The sequence below is a fragment of the Geotrypetes seraphini genome, chromosome 1 (assembly GCF_902459505.1).
Source record: "Geotrypetes seraphini chromosome 1, aGeoSer1.1, whole genome shotgun sequence".
Lineage (NCBI taxonomy): Eukaryota > Metazoa > Chordata > Amphibia > Gymnophiona > Dermophiidae > Geotrypetes > Geotrypetes seraphini.
In genome coordinates this window covers 75111735-75125272 of record NC_047084.1, presented here as the reverse complement: position 1 = coordinate 75125272, position 13538 = coordinate 75111735, and the positions used below count along the sequence as shown (strand labels likewise).

Sequence of the window (13538 nt, the reverse complement as noted above, 5' to 3'; positions counted from 1 at the left end):
GCAGAGTGCCTGGAACTCCATCACCTGATGGTTGGGGGTGGGGCACTTGCCTATTAAATGCTAGCTGCATGCTAAGAGGGGAGGAGGTGTCCTAGGACAGGAAAAGAGAGCAGTCCAGACTGAGGAAGTAGCCAAGCCACATGGCTAGGGAGAAGTCAAGGCTGAGCCTCTGGTAACAGGAGATTTGCCATAAGCCATGGACCTAGGAGAGGCAAATGCAGACCAACAAGCAATAGAGGGCTATTTGAGATTATTATGAAATTCTGACCGTGTTTAAAAGTGGAGTGGTTTTGCCTCTTGCTGATAACCAGTGCTAGAGACTTTGAGTTTCTTCTTTTATAATAAAGAACTCTGCTAAACAGTATTGTGTGATACCCAGGTTCTAGAAGGAACCATTGAAAGTTTTATTTTTCTTAGGGGGGAGGGGTTCTGGGCTTGTGTAAGAGACTGGTTAGTGCAGGAGCGGTGCTGATTAGCCCAGTACAGCTCTGAGAAGAAGTTTTTTGTTTTCTTTCCTGCTCTAACTCACTGAGATTTATATGTTTGAGCTCAGGGTGAGGACAGAATTCTTTTGCAAAGATTCTATCTGTGTGCACTGCCTGCCTACCCTACATGTGGCTTAAAAAACACCTGAATAAAGACACACCTGAAGGGAAGACTCTGAGGCACAGAGAAACCCAGGAATTGTTTCCAAACATTTTTTTCTTTTGTTTGTTGCAAGTATGAACTGATGCTGAAATTTCCTTTGATTAGGAGCATTCTGCCACTGTGAATTGTATTCTGATTTTTGTCTTTTGAATTGTTCTTTTTGGACTTTCTTTTGAGGCTTGGAAAAGCCAGATACCTTTTTGAACTGAGTTCATATTTCAGTTACAGATGGTGTGTGGTGTCTTAATGGTTAAACACCAGTACTCAGTAGTCTCCTAAAACCTGTGCGACCCCTAGAGGTGCATGATAACACTTGTCACATGCCACTCAGAGCAGCTGCGGCCGGAGGGTGGTTGTGACACAGGACAAAAGGGGAGTCAGAATCCCATAGGACAAAAGGGATTCTGAACTTTGTGTTCAAGGAGGGGGTAGAAAAGGTGGTAGGGGACCATTGAGGGGATGAAAGAAATCTGGACAGAAGTTTAGATGAACAGGATTCTAATAGCTAAAAAAAATGAAGTTAGAGTCTGGGAAAGTTGCTAGCTATTATATAATGTGAAAGCAGGAAATAATAATTTTTCTGCTCTGGAGAACTAGCTATTGATGTAGTGTGTTTGGATTGCTAAATAGCTTGTATATAACAGAAGAATATAATATTTGCAGAAATTTTCAGAAATTATTTGCATGCATAAAATAACTGGTCATAAAACTATTTGGACTACATATGGCTACAGATCTTTTACACAGTTTACCTACATCAATGGCTTTCCTGGGATTGAACTGGGATAGGGTTTAGACATAAATGTATATGTTTATATTTTCAGCTTTTGAGAATGCATCATGCATCTCAAACAGCAGGTAAAAATGTTTGAGTGTAAAAAGCCACTTTTATGCAGCTTTTATGTACAGGTTACAATAGTTTTCAATAGCTGCACAAAAGTGGCTTTTTACAAAATTACCATCTATGAAGGCAATTTTGAAAGCTACTCCTATGGCTCATTTAATATATTTCACACTTAACTGCAAACCAATATAAGGCAGATTACATCAATTCAATAGATGTTTTGTACTAGCAAACTATAAATGACAGAATTAGGTACAAAAAAATGGCAATTTCATTTAGGAAGCATTTGCATGTTCCTGGTTATATAAATCATCCATTAAATTAGTTGAAACAAGAAAGAGGATATTGTCACAAAACCACCTGAATATTCAAATTACCCTTTCAGCAGTTCCACCCCGTTGTAAATCTGCTATCACAACTGCTAAGGGAATGGCCTTGATTTCCAGATTCATGCCAAATGATTCATTTTCAGTACGAGTCAGATTAACTGTTTCAAGAATGCTTAACTTGGCACTCTCCATCTTCTCAGACTTTTTGTTGCAAGGAAATGTCCTTGTGACAGGCTTGTTGGTGTAACAATATTCCTCACTCTTTTGCTTAGGGAGAGGAGGACACTCGGTGCTCATTATGCCTTTTACTCTTGTCACAGCTTTGTGTTCTAATTTAGGAGATTTTTTTACTTCGAGCTGACCCTCCAGGTGCGCTCTCATTTCCAAACAAGAGGGGTGGACCTCGGTCATTCCTAAAGAATCAAATGATTTGATGGGGGAATGGGACAAATCTATCATTTGTTCTAGAGCACTGTCTTCAGACTCCACTGAGCTATCAAATGAAGGTGTAGCAGCTTCACTGCTGATTATCCTGGGTAGTTCACTGTCCTGACTTTCATCATCCACGTCAACAAAAGAGGTTGCAATTCTGATGCCAGAGTCCTCATCAGTATTTCTCCCAATCATGTTCTTAGGACCAAGTTGATGGCAGAAGTTATCTTCCTGCTTGATAAGATCTTCATCGTTGCTAGCATCATCATCATCATAGCAAATAACTTTCTTCTGCCGTAGAAAGGGACCGCGGATAGAATTGGGACATCCATTAAGAGAAATCTGATGGGAGCACTGTACATGCTCATTGACAGGACCTGATACCTTCTCATCAATTAGTGGTGCAGAGTTGACTGCTTTCATTTCATCAACTTCTTTTGCAGCTAGAAAAGAATTCATCACAATTGTAATTCAATTCAATGGCTATGTCTAATATAAGCAGTCATTATATTTAATAACAAATATGACACATTCAGTGTCCACTGTCCAACATAAAACAAGAACTGCTGGAAAACATAGGCTCCATGCAATAAGAGTAGACTATATCTAGAATCACTTCTGCAACTAGCTATATATTTTGCAAGATTGCAAATCATGAATAGGATTAAAAACAAAAAACAAACAACAACTAGAAAACAAATATATTTTATAGAAGTTTCTTATACAAAAAGCATAGTCAAGAAAAGAGCTAATCCAATTAATCTTTGAAACCAGTTTCATTACGATTTCCCTCAAATTTCTTCCAATGCTCAGAGTTAGTAGCAGTGAGGCAGCTTTCACAAAAATATTCCTCTAAGCTTTGCATTTAGTTACCATTTCCTAGAAGTTGTCAACTTATGGTCTAATCGGTTGAAATCTAATAGGAGGCAATGAAGAATAAAGCCTCCATATAAAGCTTCAGTCTTGGCCCCTTTGATTGCTGAACCTTACTTGGAGTGCTGGGTAGAACAATGCAGTCATCCAGAGAGCTGTTGCTACTTTTCTGGCATAGTTGCTCTTCATCAGTGGAGCCTGTCACCATCGTGTCAGAAAATGACGACTGACTTGGAACATCTTGCGTAAAGTACTGGGATAGCTCAGCTTCAGAGCCCAGTGAACTTTGCTGAAAAATGACAGCAAAAGTAAAGACAGTTGGCTTATTCATACATCAAGATTGAATCAAGTGCTTTTTTTTAATAAATAAATAAAAAAGTGTGTTGAAAAATTCAACATATATATATATATATATATATATATATATATATATATATATATAAAAATTCTTTATTCATTTTTCTAACTTACACCAAGTGCATCATAAAGTATCAACCATTTTGACTTAAATACATCACTTGAAAATCTACAACTCTTCACATTAAATAGAATTGTCCCTTTCCCTCCCCTCCTGTCAACATCTCATAACACTTATACCATATAATAAAGTCCTCCCTACCCCTACCCCATTCTTTCATTTGTACAAATCAGGGAAAAAAATACTTATTCTTTGCAATAATTTGTTAATGGCCCCCACACATCTTGAAATTTATTAAAATTTCCTTTCGGAATAGCTAATGTTCTTTCCATTTTATAAATATGGCACACTGAATTCCACCAAAAGCTGTAATTTAATCTATTCCAATTGCATGTTATTTGTTGTAGGCAACTCCTGTTAAAATAAGTAAGAGTTTATTATTTTTGGAAGATATTTAGCTCTTAGCCCTCACAGACATTCCAAATAATACTGTATCATACGATAATGCCACATGATTTTCTAATAAACTATTAATTTGGCCCCAAATTGATTTCCAAAAATCCTTAATAAATGGACAATAGAACAATAAATGGTCTAAAGTCCCTGCTTCAAGATGACAATGCCAACATCTATCAGACTTAGAGCAATCTAATTTTTGTAAATGAACAGGGGTCCAGAATGCTCTATGCAACAGAAAAAAACATGTTTGTCTTAAAGATGCAGACATTATACATCTCATCCTCCAAGACCAAATTCGTGGCCATTGAGACACAGTAATCTGATAATTAATCTCAATGCTCCAAATGTCTCTAAGACCAGACTTTGGCGGATCCTGGGGGTAGGTATATCATTGCTAAGGTGCTCCTTCATCGTCAACCCTTGATTCTTTGTAATGTTTATGCTCCTAACAACTATGAATCTTGATTTTTCTCAAGTTTCAAGTTTCAAGTTTATTAGGATTTTATATACCGCCTATCAAGGTTATCTAAGCGGTTTTTACAATCAGGTACTCAAGCATTTTCCCTATCTGTCCCGGTGGGCTCACAATCTATCTAACGTACCTATCTCCTCACTTATTCACCTTCTTGGTCAACATTCTGATATTCCTTTACTTGTGGGAGGGGACTTCAATTGTGTTCATGACCCTTTGTTGGATAAATCACTTCCTGCTCCCCAGGATAGGGTGCATCCTACTAGGGGTATTTCTTTACTTTGCTCATCCTTAGATGTTATTGACGTCTGGCGGACGCTTCATCCAGGTGAGCGTGACTATACTCACATTTCTAGGGCTCATGCCTCTTTATCCCGGATTGATTACTGGCTGACCTCCAGCTCTTTGTTTTCTCAGATTGAATCGGCCACGATTGGTTCCTTTGATGTCTCTGATCATACCATGATTTTGTTGACCTTGCATTTGGATGTCTCTTCACCGGGCTCCTTCCGCTGGCGATTTCCGCTCCGTTTGTATAAGGATCCGAAGTTTCAGGAGTTTCTGCTTCGGAAATGGTCTGACTATCAACTCCATAATATTGAACATCGGGCTGACTCTACTCTTTTCTGGGAGGCTGCGAAAGCGGTGCTACGCGGTGAGATCATGTCATATTCCAGCCATCAACGTCGTGCTCGGGATAGGGAGATTTTGCATTTGGAACGTAGGGTCGGTGACCTCCGTCGGCTTTACGGTCAGTCTCACACTTCCTCATTGCGTGCTCAGCTCTTAGCCTCCCAGTGTAAGCTTCAGGAATTATTGCATGCTAGAACAGTCAAGTCGCTTGCTTATTATAGGTATCAATTTTTTCGCCATGGGAATCAACGTGGGGCACTTTTGGCAAGGGTGGTCCGTCGGTCAGCGGGTCGTACTCCTATCCTGCAACTTCGCTCGGATGGGGGGGCCATGGTCAGGACAGATGCCGAGATCAACGCGGTGTTCTTTGACTACTATAGGAAGCTTTATTCACAACAATCTGATTTAATGGAGGGCAAGGCGTATTTGGATGGCCTTTCCCTTCCGTGTCTGTCTGAACAGGCAGTAGCAAACCTTAATGCCCCTATCACGGCTGAGGAGGTAGCAGGAGTAATACAGAATGGGTCCTTGCTGAAGGCCCCCGGACCGGATGGTTTCCGGATGGAATTTTATAAACTTCTACATCCTACCATAGCACCTGTCTTGGCTAATACCTTCACAGCCGCCATTCAGTGGGGTACCCTTCCGGAATCTCTCTCCTCTGCTCAAATAGTCGTGCTATTGAAGCCTCATAGGGATGCTGCCCTTTCTTCTTCTTACCGCCCTATTTTGCTGTTGAATGTGGAGGCCAAATTGTTCGCCAAGGTTTTGGCTAATCGATTGGCTCGTGTTCTTCCTGATTTGATTGCTTCCCCTCAGGTGGGATTTGTGAAGGGGCGCACTAGTGTGAAAAACATTAGATCCATAATGGTTTCTTTGGAATTTGTGGAGAGAACCCATCTACCTTCCCTTTTGGTCAGCTTTGATGCTGAAAAGGCCTTCGACCGGGTCTCTTGGAACTTTTTATTTGAGGTTTTAACTCGGTATAGCATAACGGGGTTCTTTCAGGATGCGGTTCGGGTGCTTTATCATTCACCTACAGCCTTTGTTTGGGCCAATGGACTTTGTTCTCCTTCTTTTCCCATCCGTCGTGGCACGCGTCAGGGCTGTCCCCTTTCTCCATTGCTCTTTGCTCTGTCGTTGGACCCTTTGATTCGTGATATTCAGCTTAATAGAGCTATTTCGGGTATTCGAATTGGTTCTTCCGAATTTAAGATCTCGGTTTTTGCAGATGATCTTCTGGTCCATATCTCAGATCCCATTGTATCTCTTTCCAATCTGATGGCCACTTTTCAAGAATATGGAGATTATTCTGGTTTTAAGCTAAATCTTGACAAATCTCTAGCGTTGGCCACGTCCTCGTCTTTACGGGACTCTTGACTTGGGCCCTTCCCGCTTCAATGGGCTTCCTCTTCGTTTCGTTATTTAGGGATCTTATTGACGCCTTGTACTTCGGCGTTATATCGCGTCAACATTGATTCTTTGTTTAGTTCTTCGGCTGAGTGTTTTGCTCGTTGGTCTCCTCTTCCTCTGTCCTTGTTAGGCAGGATCCATTTGTTTAACATGGTCCTTTTTCCAAAATGGCTTTATACTTTGCAGTTACTCCCTTTATGGCTTTTGAAACGGGATATTACTAAATTACATTCTATACTTTCTAGATTCTGTTGGGGGGGACGACGGCCACGGGTGGCGTTGCGTTACCTGTTTGGCGCGTGGGAAGGTGGGGGAATGGGGTTACCGCAGTTCCGGTTATACAATGCGGCCTGTTTGTTGCGTTATCTGGGGGAGTGGCTTTCGGATCGCCAGGATTTTACTCCGAAACCGTATGAGAAGGATTTTTTTGCCCCTTGGCATATTCTGTCCTTGGTGCAGTTGCCTCGTTCTGCCTTACCGGTGCCACTTTGGGGAAGTTTGTTGTTGCACTCTCTACGCGTCATCTGGTCTTATGTGTTGAACTTTTGGAATGGTACTCCCTCGATTACTAGATACTTACTTATTCAGGGGAATCTGCAATTCAGCCCTGGTATGGAGAATGCTAGTTTTCGTAAACTGGCATCCCGGGATTATACGCTGCTTGCCCATGTTCTCCAGGCTGATGGCTCCTTAATGTCTTGGGATGCTTTAGTCCAGTCTGGAGTTTTTTCTGTGGGTGATTTTCTTGCGTTTCGGCAACTTCATCATTATATTCGATCTCTTCCCCGAGCCGCTTTGGCGTTCCCTATTGAGGACAGATTTGCGGCACTGCTGGATCCCTATTTGGAGACTGGGTTTACAGTTTCAGGTCTTTATAAAGATCTCCAGCGTTGGTTGGGACCGACTGATCATGCTGTACTACATGCTCGTTGGTGTCAAGATTTGGGGATAGCTCGGGACGCTTTGGATCTCCCTTCTTTGATTTCCAGAATCCAGGGAGTGTCTGTTAATGCAGATCTCCGGGAGTGTCAATTTAGGGTACTTCATCGAGGCTATTTTACGAAAAGTCAGTTATATTATTCCGGTTATACGGATTCTCCGTTGTGTCCCAAGTGTCTCCAGCAACCCCATTCGTTTATCCATGCCTTTTGGTCCTGTGTGAAAATTAAACTTTTTTGGAGGCAGGTTTTATCTTATGTGGAGCGTATTTTCGGTAATAAGCTTCCCTTTTCGGCAGCTGGTCTCCTGCTGGACAAGTATGAGGCCTTTTGTTTATCTGATTCGGGTCAGCGGCAGTTTATGAGAAGGTTGGGTGTCTTGGGGAAGAAGGTGATTCTATCTGTTTGGATTGGTGATACTTTGCCCTCCTTCTGGGCTTGGAGGAATCGTTTGCATGCTCTGCTGCTGCTGGAGCGGAAGGATGCGTCTTTTAGCTTGCGAAGAAAGCGCCAGTTTCTTCGGATCTGGGATTCTTACCTTTTTTCATTATCACCACGGGCTCGAAGTGACATTATGAATTCATTGTAATTCTCTCTGGGACCCGGGCTTGTTTCATCCTTGAGAGGGCACCAGGCATACTTTTTCTTTTCTCTTCCCTCTCTTTTCGTTCTCTCTTTCTTCTCTTTTTATTTATTTATTTTTTTTCTTTTATTTTTATTTTTATATATATATATATATATATATATATTTATATTTATTTTTATTTTTTTTTTTCTCAGTGTTGGAGTTCACTCTTTATCTTTGGCAGTGGGTTATCTGAGTCCAAGCCTACTGCACTAGGGTTCTTCTGTGCTTCAGATTAGGGGGTTTGGGGAGGGGGTGGTGTGGGTGGGGTGTTGAATCCGATATTATGTATCTGATTGTACTGTAGTTCTTGCTTATTGGTTTATTTTCTGTTATTTGATAATAAAAATTGATTCAACATAAAAATATATTGATTCCAAATGTGTTAAAAGTCAATATGAAGTAATTTATTCTACAAAAACTCTCAGGTTTTTGGGGAATTATCTTTCTTTTTGAAAATCTCCAGAGACGCGTCTTCTCCTTTTTATTCAACAACATTTCAATTTGACAGTGAAGTGCTGTGTATAGAGATGGAAGTATCAAAGTTAGTTCACAATAACATCAAACATGGCATGACGTCTTTATACCGTAATAAATGGTATGACGTTGTAAACTTATTAAAAGCTACTAAACACTCAGGTGCTATGTTCAAAAGCCAGTGAACATAAAAACATAACATAAGAACATAAGAAGCGCCATCTCCGGATCAGACCTTCGGTCCATCAAGTCCAGCAATCCACATACGCAGAGGCCCTGCCAGGTATACACCTGGCGTAATTTTTAGTCATCCTTATCCTTCTATGCTTCTCATAAGGAGATGTGCATCTAGTTTGCTTTTGAATCCTTGGACGGTCGATTCCGCAATAACCTCCTCTGGGAGAGCATTCCAGGTGTCAACCACTCTCTCCATGAAGCAGAACAGCCTGATATTTGTCCTGAACTTGTCCCCCCTTAGCTTCATTCCGTGTCCTCTTGTCCGTGTCAAGTTGGACAATGTAAATAATTTTTTCTGCTCTATTTTGTCGATTCCTTTCAGTATTTTGAAGGTCTCGATCATATCCCCTCGCAGAAAAATCCCAGTCTCTTAAGTTGATCCTCGTATTCCAGTTTCTCCATCCCTTTTACTAGTTTCGTTGCTCGTCTCTGCACCCTCTCTAGCAGTTTTATATCCTTCTTTAGGTTGGGAGACCAATGTTGGACGCAGTATTCCAAGTGGGGTCTGACCATTGCTCTATAAAGCGGTTTATGACCCTCTCCGACCTATTTGTGATTCCCTTATCATGCCCAACATTCTATTTGCTTTCTTTGCCACCGCCGCACATTGTGCTGAAGGCTTCAGGGTCCTATCTATCAGTACACCCAGGTCCTTTTCTTGTTCGCTCTTACCCAGAGTTGCACCTGACATTCTATACTTGTGTTCCTTATTCTTATTGCCTAAATGCATTACTTTGCATTTCTCCACATTAAACTTCATCTGTCATTTCTCTGCCCATTTCTCTAACTGACACAAGTCACTCTGGAGTTCCTCGCTATCCTTCTAATCTAATCTAATCTAATCCTTAGGTTTGTATACCGCATCATCTCCACGTTCGTTCATAGCTTTGTGTCGTCTGAACTTGATGATCTTACTGGATGTTCCTTCTTCTAGGTCATTGATATAAATATTAAATAAGATCGGCCCAAGTACCGAGCCTTGGGGTACACCACTAGTCACTTTCTCCCAGTCGGAGAACTTCCCATTTATGCCCACTCTCTGTTTTCTGTTCTCCAGCTATCCATCTTTGTATATCCCCCTCTATTCCATGGCTTTGTAGTTTCCTGAGAAGTCTTTCGTGTGGAACTTTGTCGAACGCTTTCTGGAAGTCTAAGTATATTATGTCCACCGGTTCTCCACTATCAATTTGTTTGTTCACGGTCTCAAAAAATTGAAGTAAATTCGTTAAACATGATTTCCCTTTCCTGAAGCCATGTTGACTGGCTTTCATCAGGTCGTGTGTATCCAAGTGCCGGAATATGCTATCTTTATTCAGTGCTTCAACCATCTTTCCAGGGCAGACGTAAGGCTCACTGGTCTGTAGTTGCCCGGTTCTCTCGATCCTTTTTTGAAATTGGCATGACATTCGCTATCTTCCAGTCATCCGGTATCTGTCCAGTTCTAATTGTCAGGTTGGCAAGTTTTTGCAATAACTTTCCGATTTCAACCTTCAATTCTTTTAAGACTCTCGGGTGAATTCCATCCGGTCCAGGGGATTTGTCACTTTTAAGTTTGTCGATCTGGTAGTATATCTGGTCCAAGTCCACTTCTACTGTGGTGAGGCTGTCTTCTATTACTCCTTTAAACACTTCCACTGCTTCTGGTATTGTTGCAGTGTCCTCCTTCGTAAAGATGGACGCAAAGAAGGAATTTAGTCTGTCTGCAATTTGTTTGTCTTCCTTGATGTACCCTTTTCTTCCCTGGTCATCCAGCGGTCCCACCGCCTCTTTTGCGGGTTTTTTCCCTTTTATGTATCTAAAGAAGGGCTTGAAATTTTTGGCCTCTTGAGCTATTTTCTCCTCATAGTCCTTTTTGGCATCCCTTACCTCCTTGTGACATTCCTTTTGATCATCTTTATGATTGTTCCAAGCTTCGATTGTTTTCATGCGTTTCCATTTTTTGAAAGAGTCCTTCTTTTCTTTTATAGCTTCCTTCACCTGTCTGGTAAGCCATGCCGGTTCTCCTTTGCCTTTAGTTCTCCTTTCTTTGGAAATCCACGGAATGTAGAGATTTTGTACTTCCGTGATAGTATTTTTCAGTAGGGACCATGCCTGATCTACCGTTTTAATTTTGTCCATCTTTTTCTTGAACCGTTGTTCTACCATGGCTCTCATGCGATCATATTTACCCTTTTTAAAGTTTAAGGTCGTGGTTAAGGTTTTGGTACGTTTCCCTTTCCCCGATGTCAAGTTTAAAGTTGATCATGTTGTGATCGCTCGTCCCCAGCGGGACCGTGACTTCTACTTCTTTTGTCAGTCCCGTGAGGCCATTTAGCTTTTCGCTGTTAAGAACTTTGGACTATATGCAGTCAGTGACTTCTGTGCCAAATAATATTAATAATGGGGGACTCAGTAAGCAGGGTTTGCCAGGCTTAAATCATTATATTCACTATATATTTTTGATTATGCTGTAGAATGGCTTTGCTTGGGGTTTGCTCCTGAAGAAGCGTGAAAGTAAAACAGGGAACCTCCATAGAGCTTTGCTTGACATTGTCACATTGAGCATAATTCCTCAGTCCAAACACTGGATTTACATTCAAAGGTAAAGTATAACATTTATTAGTAACAAGCAAGGACTGAGGATAAGTTAAATTTAAGTGTTGTTCAAAAACTTTTTTTGAATGTGTTAAGCTTAAAGCTTCTTTAGGGGGTGTGACTTCCACCTCTACAGAAGAGGATAGTGTTGTCAGCAAATCATGTGGAAAATTACAAACCAGCCAACGGCTTGATCATTCTTCTTGAAAATGGCCAAGGCCTGGGCGGAAGTGGCATGCAGCTACCCCGGGATTTCGCCTAGCGCGTGCTGCTCAGAGAGGGGGACGGCTGGATGATGAGGGCTGCGGGCATGCTGCGAACAGCGTACGGGCTGCTGGACGGCGGCTGCCCCGAGCCCGCACCTTCCTACCATGCTGAATAGAAGAGAAAGGGAAAGACGCTGGATACCCAGGAGAGAGTCATAGTGAATTACAGTATGAGGGAGTTGAGGGGTGGGAAGCAACCGTGCAATATATTAATCCCAGGGGGAGGGGGGAAGGACACATAAGAGATGGTGGGCATGGAAGAAGAAGGGGATAGAGACACAGAAAGGGAGTGACAGGGCAAAAGAGGATGAAATGCAGGACAGGACAAGACACACAGAAGGAAAATGCTGAATATGAGAGGGCAGATGTAGAAACAGGAGGAAGGAACAGAATATAAAAGGAAGATGTTTGTTACAAAGGACTTATAAGGCTGCAGGAGGAAGATGGATATGGAGAGAAAAGAAATGCGATATGGACAGAAGTTACTAAAAAGAAAAGAAAAAATAGCACTTTGGCAGCTGCTTTCAAAGAGTGTCTGTTGTGTTTATTTATGGTAATTTACCCTAAATTAGTTGTTACATAGTAATCACATGGCCCACAATATCTGACTGAATGTGTATCCCCTTATATTGCGCTATACCATCGAGAAGAGTTAAGGCTGAAAATTGTGAGGGTGGGGGTAGGATTACCAGACATGTCCTCCTTTTGGAGGACATGTTCTGGCATCCAGATGGCTGTTCAAAACCCGGCACTTTGTCCAGGTTTTGAAAAGCTTCTAGCTAGGAGTGATGTCAATATAGCGCTGGACCTGCCATTAGGCCTGTCTACCCTGTCCCGGCCTACCACTAGACCACCAGAGGGGGAACAGGGTATAGAGCCTGGCAGGGAGGGGGGGACAAGGTGCAGAGCCTGGCAAGGAGTGTGGGGTTGGGTGCAGAGCCTGGCAGGGAGAATTTGGTTCAGAATGAGTTTTTTTTCTTGTTTTCCTCCTCTAAATCTAGGGCGCGTCTTATGGTCAGGTGCATCTTATGGAGCGAAAAATACGGTAGGTGAAGATTTTAGTACATACTGTTAACAATTGAATTGAGAATTGATATAAAATTTGTGGGTAGAAAGTACTCAGAGAATTTACACATAAATACACATTTTGAAAGTTATGCCCAAAGAGAGAATTTTGTGAAATTTCCTTATAAGGAGGGAACTCAAGACAGCTGTGATCAGAAATATATCAGCAGCACTCCACATGCTTTTAAACAGCAAGATACTTTTTCAAGAATTTATGAGATTACTGACTGGATCTAAACTAAACTTTTACAGATGATGAATATGGTTGTCTGTGAGCTCTGTGAACTCTGAATTACCCATCTGGAGGTAAAGTCCCCAGCTAATTGAGAACACATTGTAGGAAAGTGAGCACTATGGTTTCCTGTGCCTCAGTGGGCCTTTTAGGATTTAAATTGATGCACTTCATCAATCCCAGTTCACCTTATTTACTTTCATAAAATTGAAGAAACTCATTCCAACAATGGTAATGATAAAAAAGTTAAAGCAGACTATTTCTAGAAAAGTATGTACTGCCAATGGGCTGTGCACAGGGACAATCAGTAACGTTTATAAAAATAATATTTATAAAAATATTTGTTTGACAGTTTTTTAATATATTCATTTCCTCTTTTGATTTTATTCTTAGGCTTCTTATTTTGTTTCTTCTAACATATTGCAACATAGCAAATGACGTGAAAATGAAAAACTCTGTGGAGATGGTGATGTTCAAGATGCAGGCTTTATTAAAAATATACAATTTGATAATCCATATAAAATATATCTAGGACCCAAACCATTGGGAGCTATGGACCCAACACAGTCCGTGTTTCGACAATGCTGTCTTCCTCAGGGTTTC

General features: G+C 41.3%; 1 protein-coding gene across 7 annotated transcripts in view; it reads right to left on the bottom strand.

Annotated features, from left to right (window-relative positions):
• The window catches only part of PDZD2 (PDZ domain containing 2), a 487038-nt gene that overhangs the window by 63083 nt on the left and 410417 nt on the right, over window positions 1–13538 (bottom strand). For all 7 annotated transcript variants that reach the window (XM_033933443.1, XM_033933453.1, XM_033933424.1 and 4 more), the window contains 2 exons: window positions 3244–3415; window positions 1870–2696 (listed from right to left, as the gene is read on the bottom strand). In XM_033933443.1, coding sequence (XP_033789334.1) covers window positions 1870–2696; window positions 3244–3415 — 999 coding nt within the window. The remainder of the gene's footprint in view (window positions 1–1869; window positions 2697–3243; window positions 3416–13538) is intronic.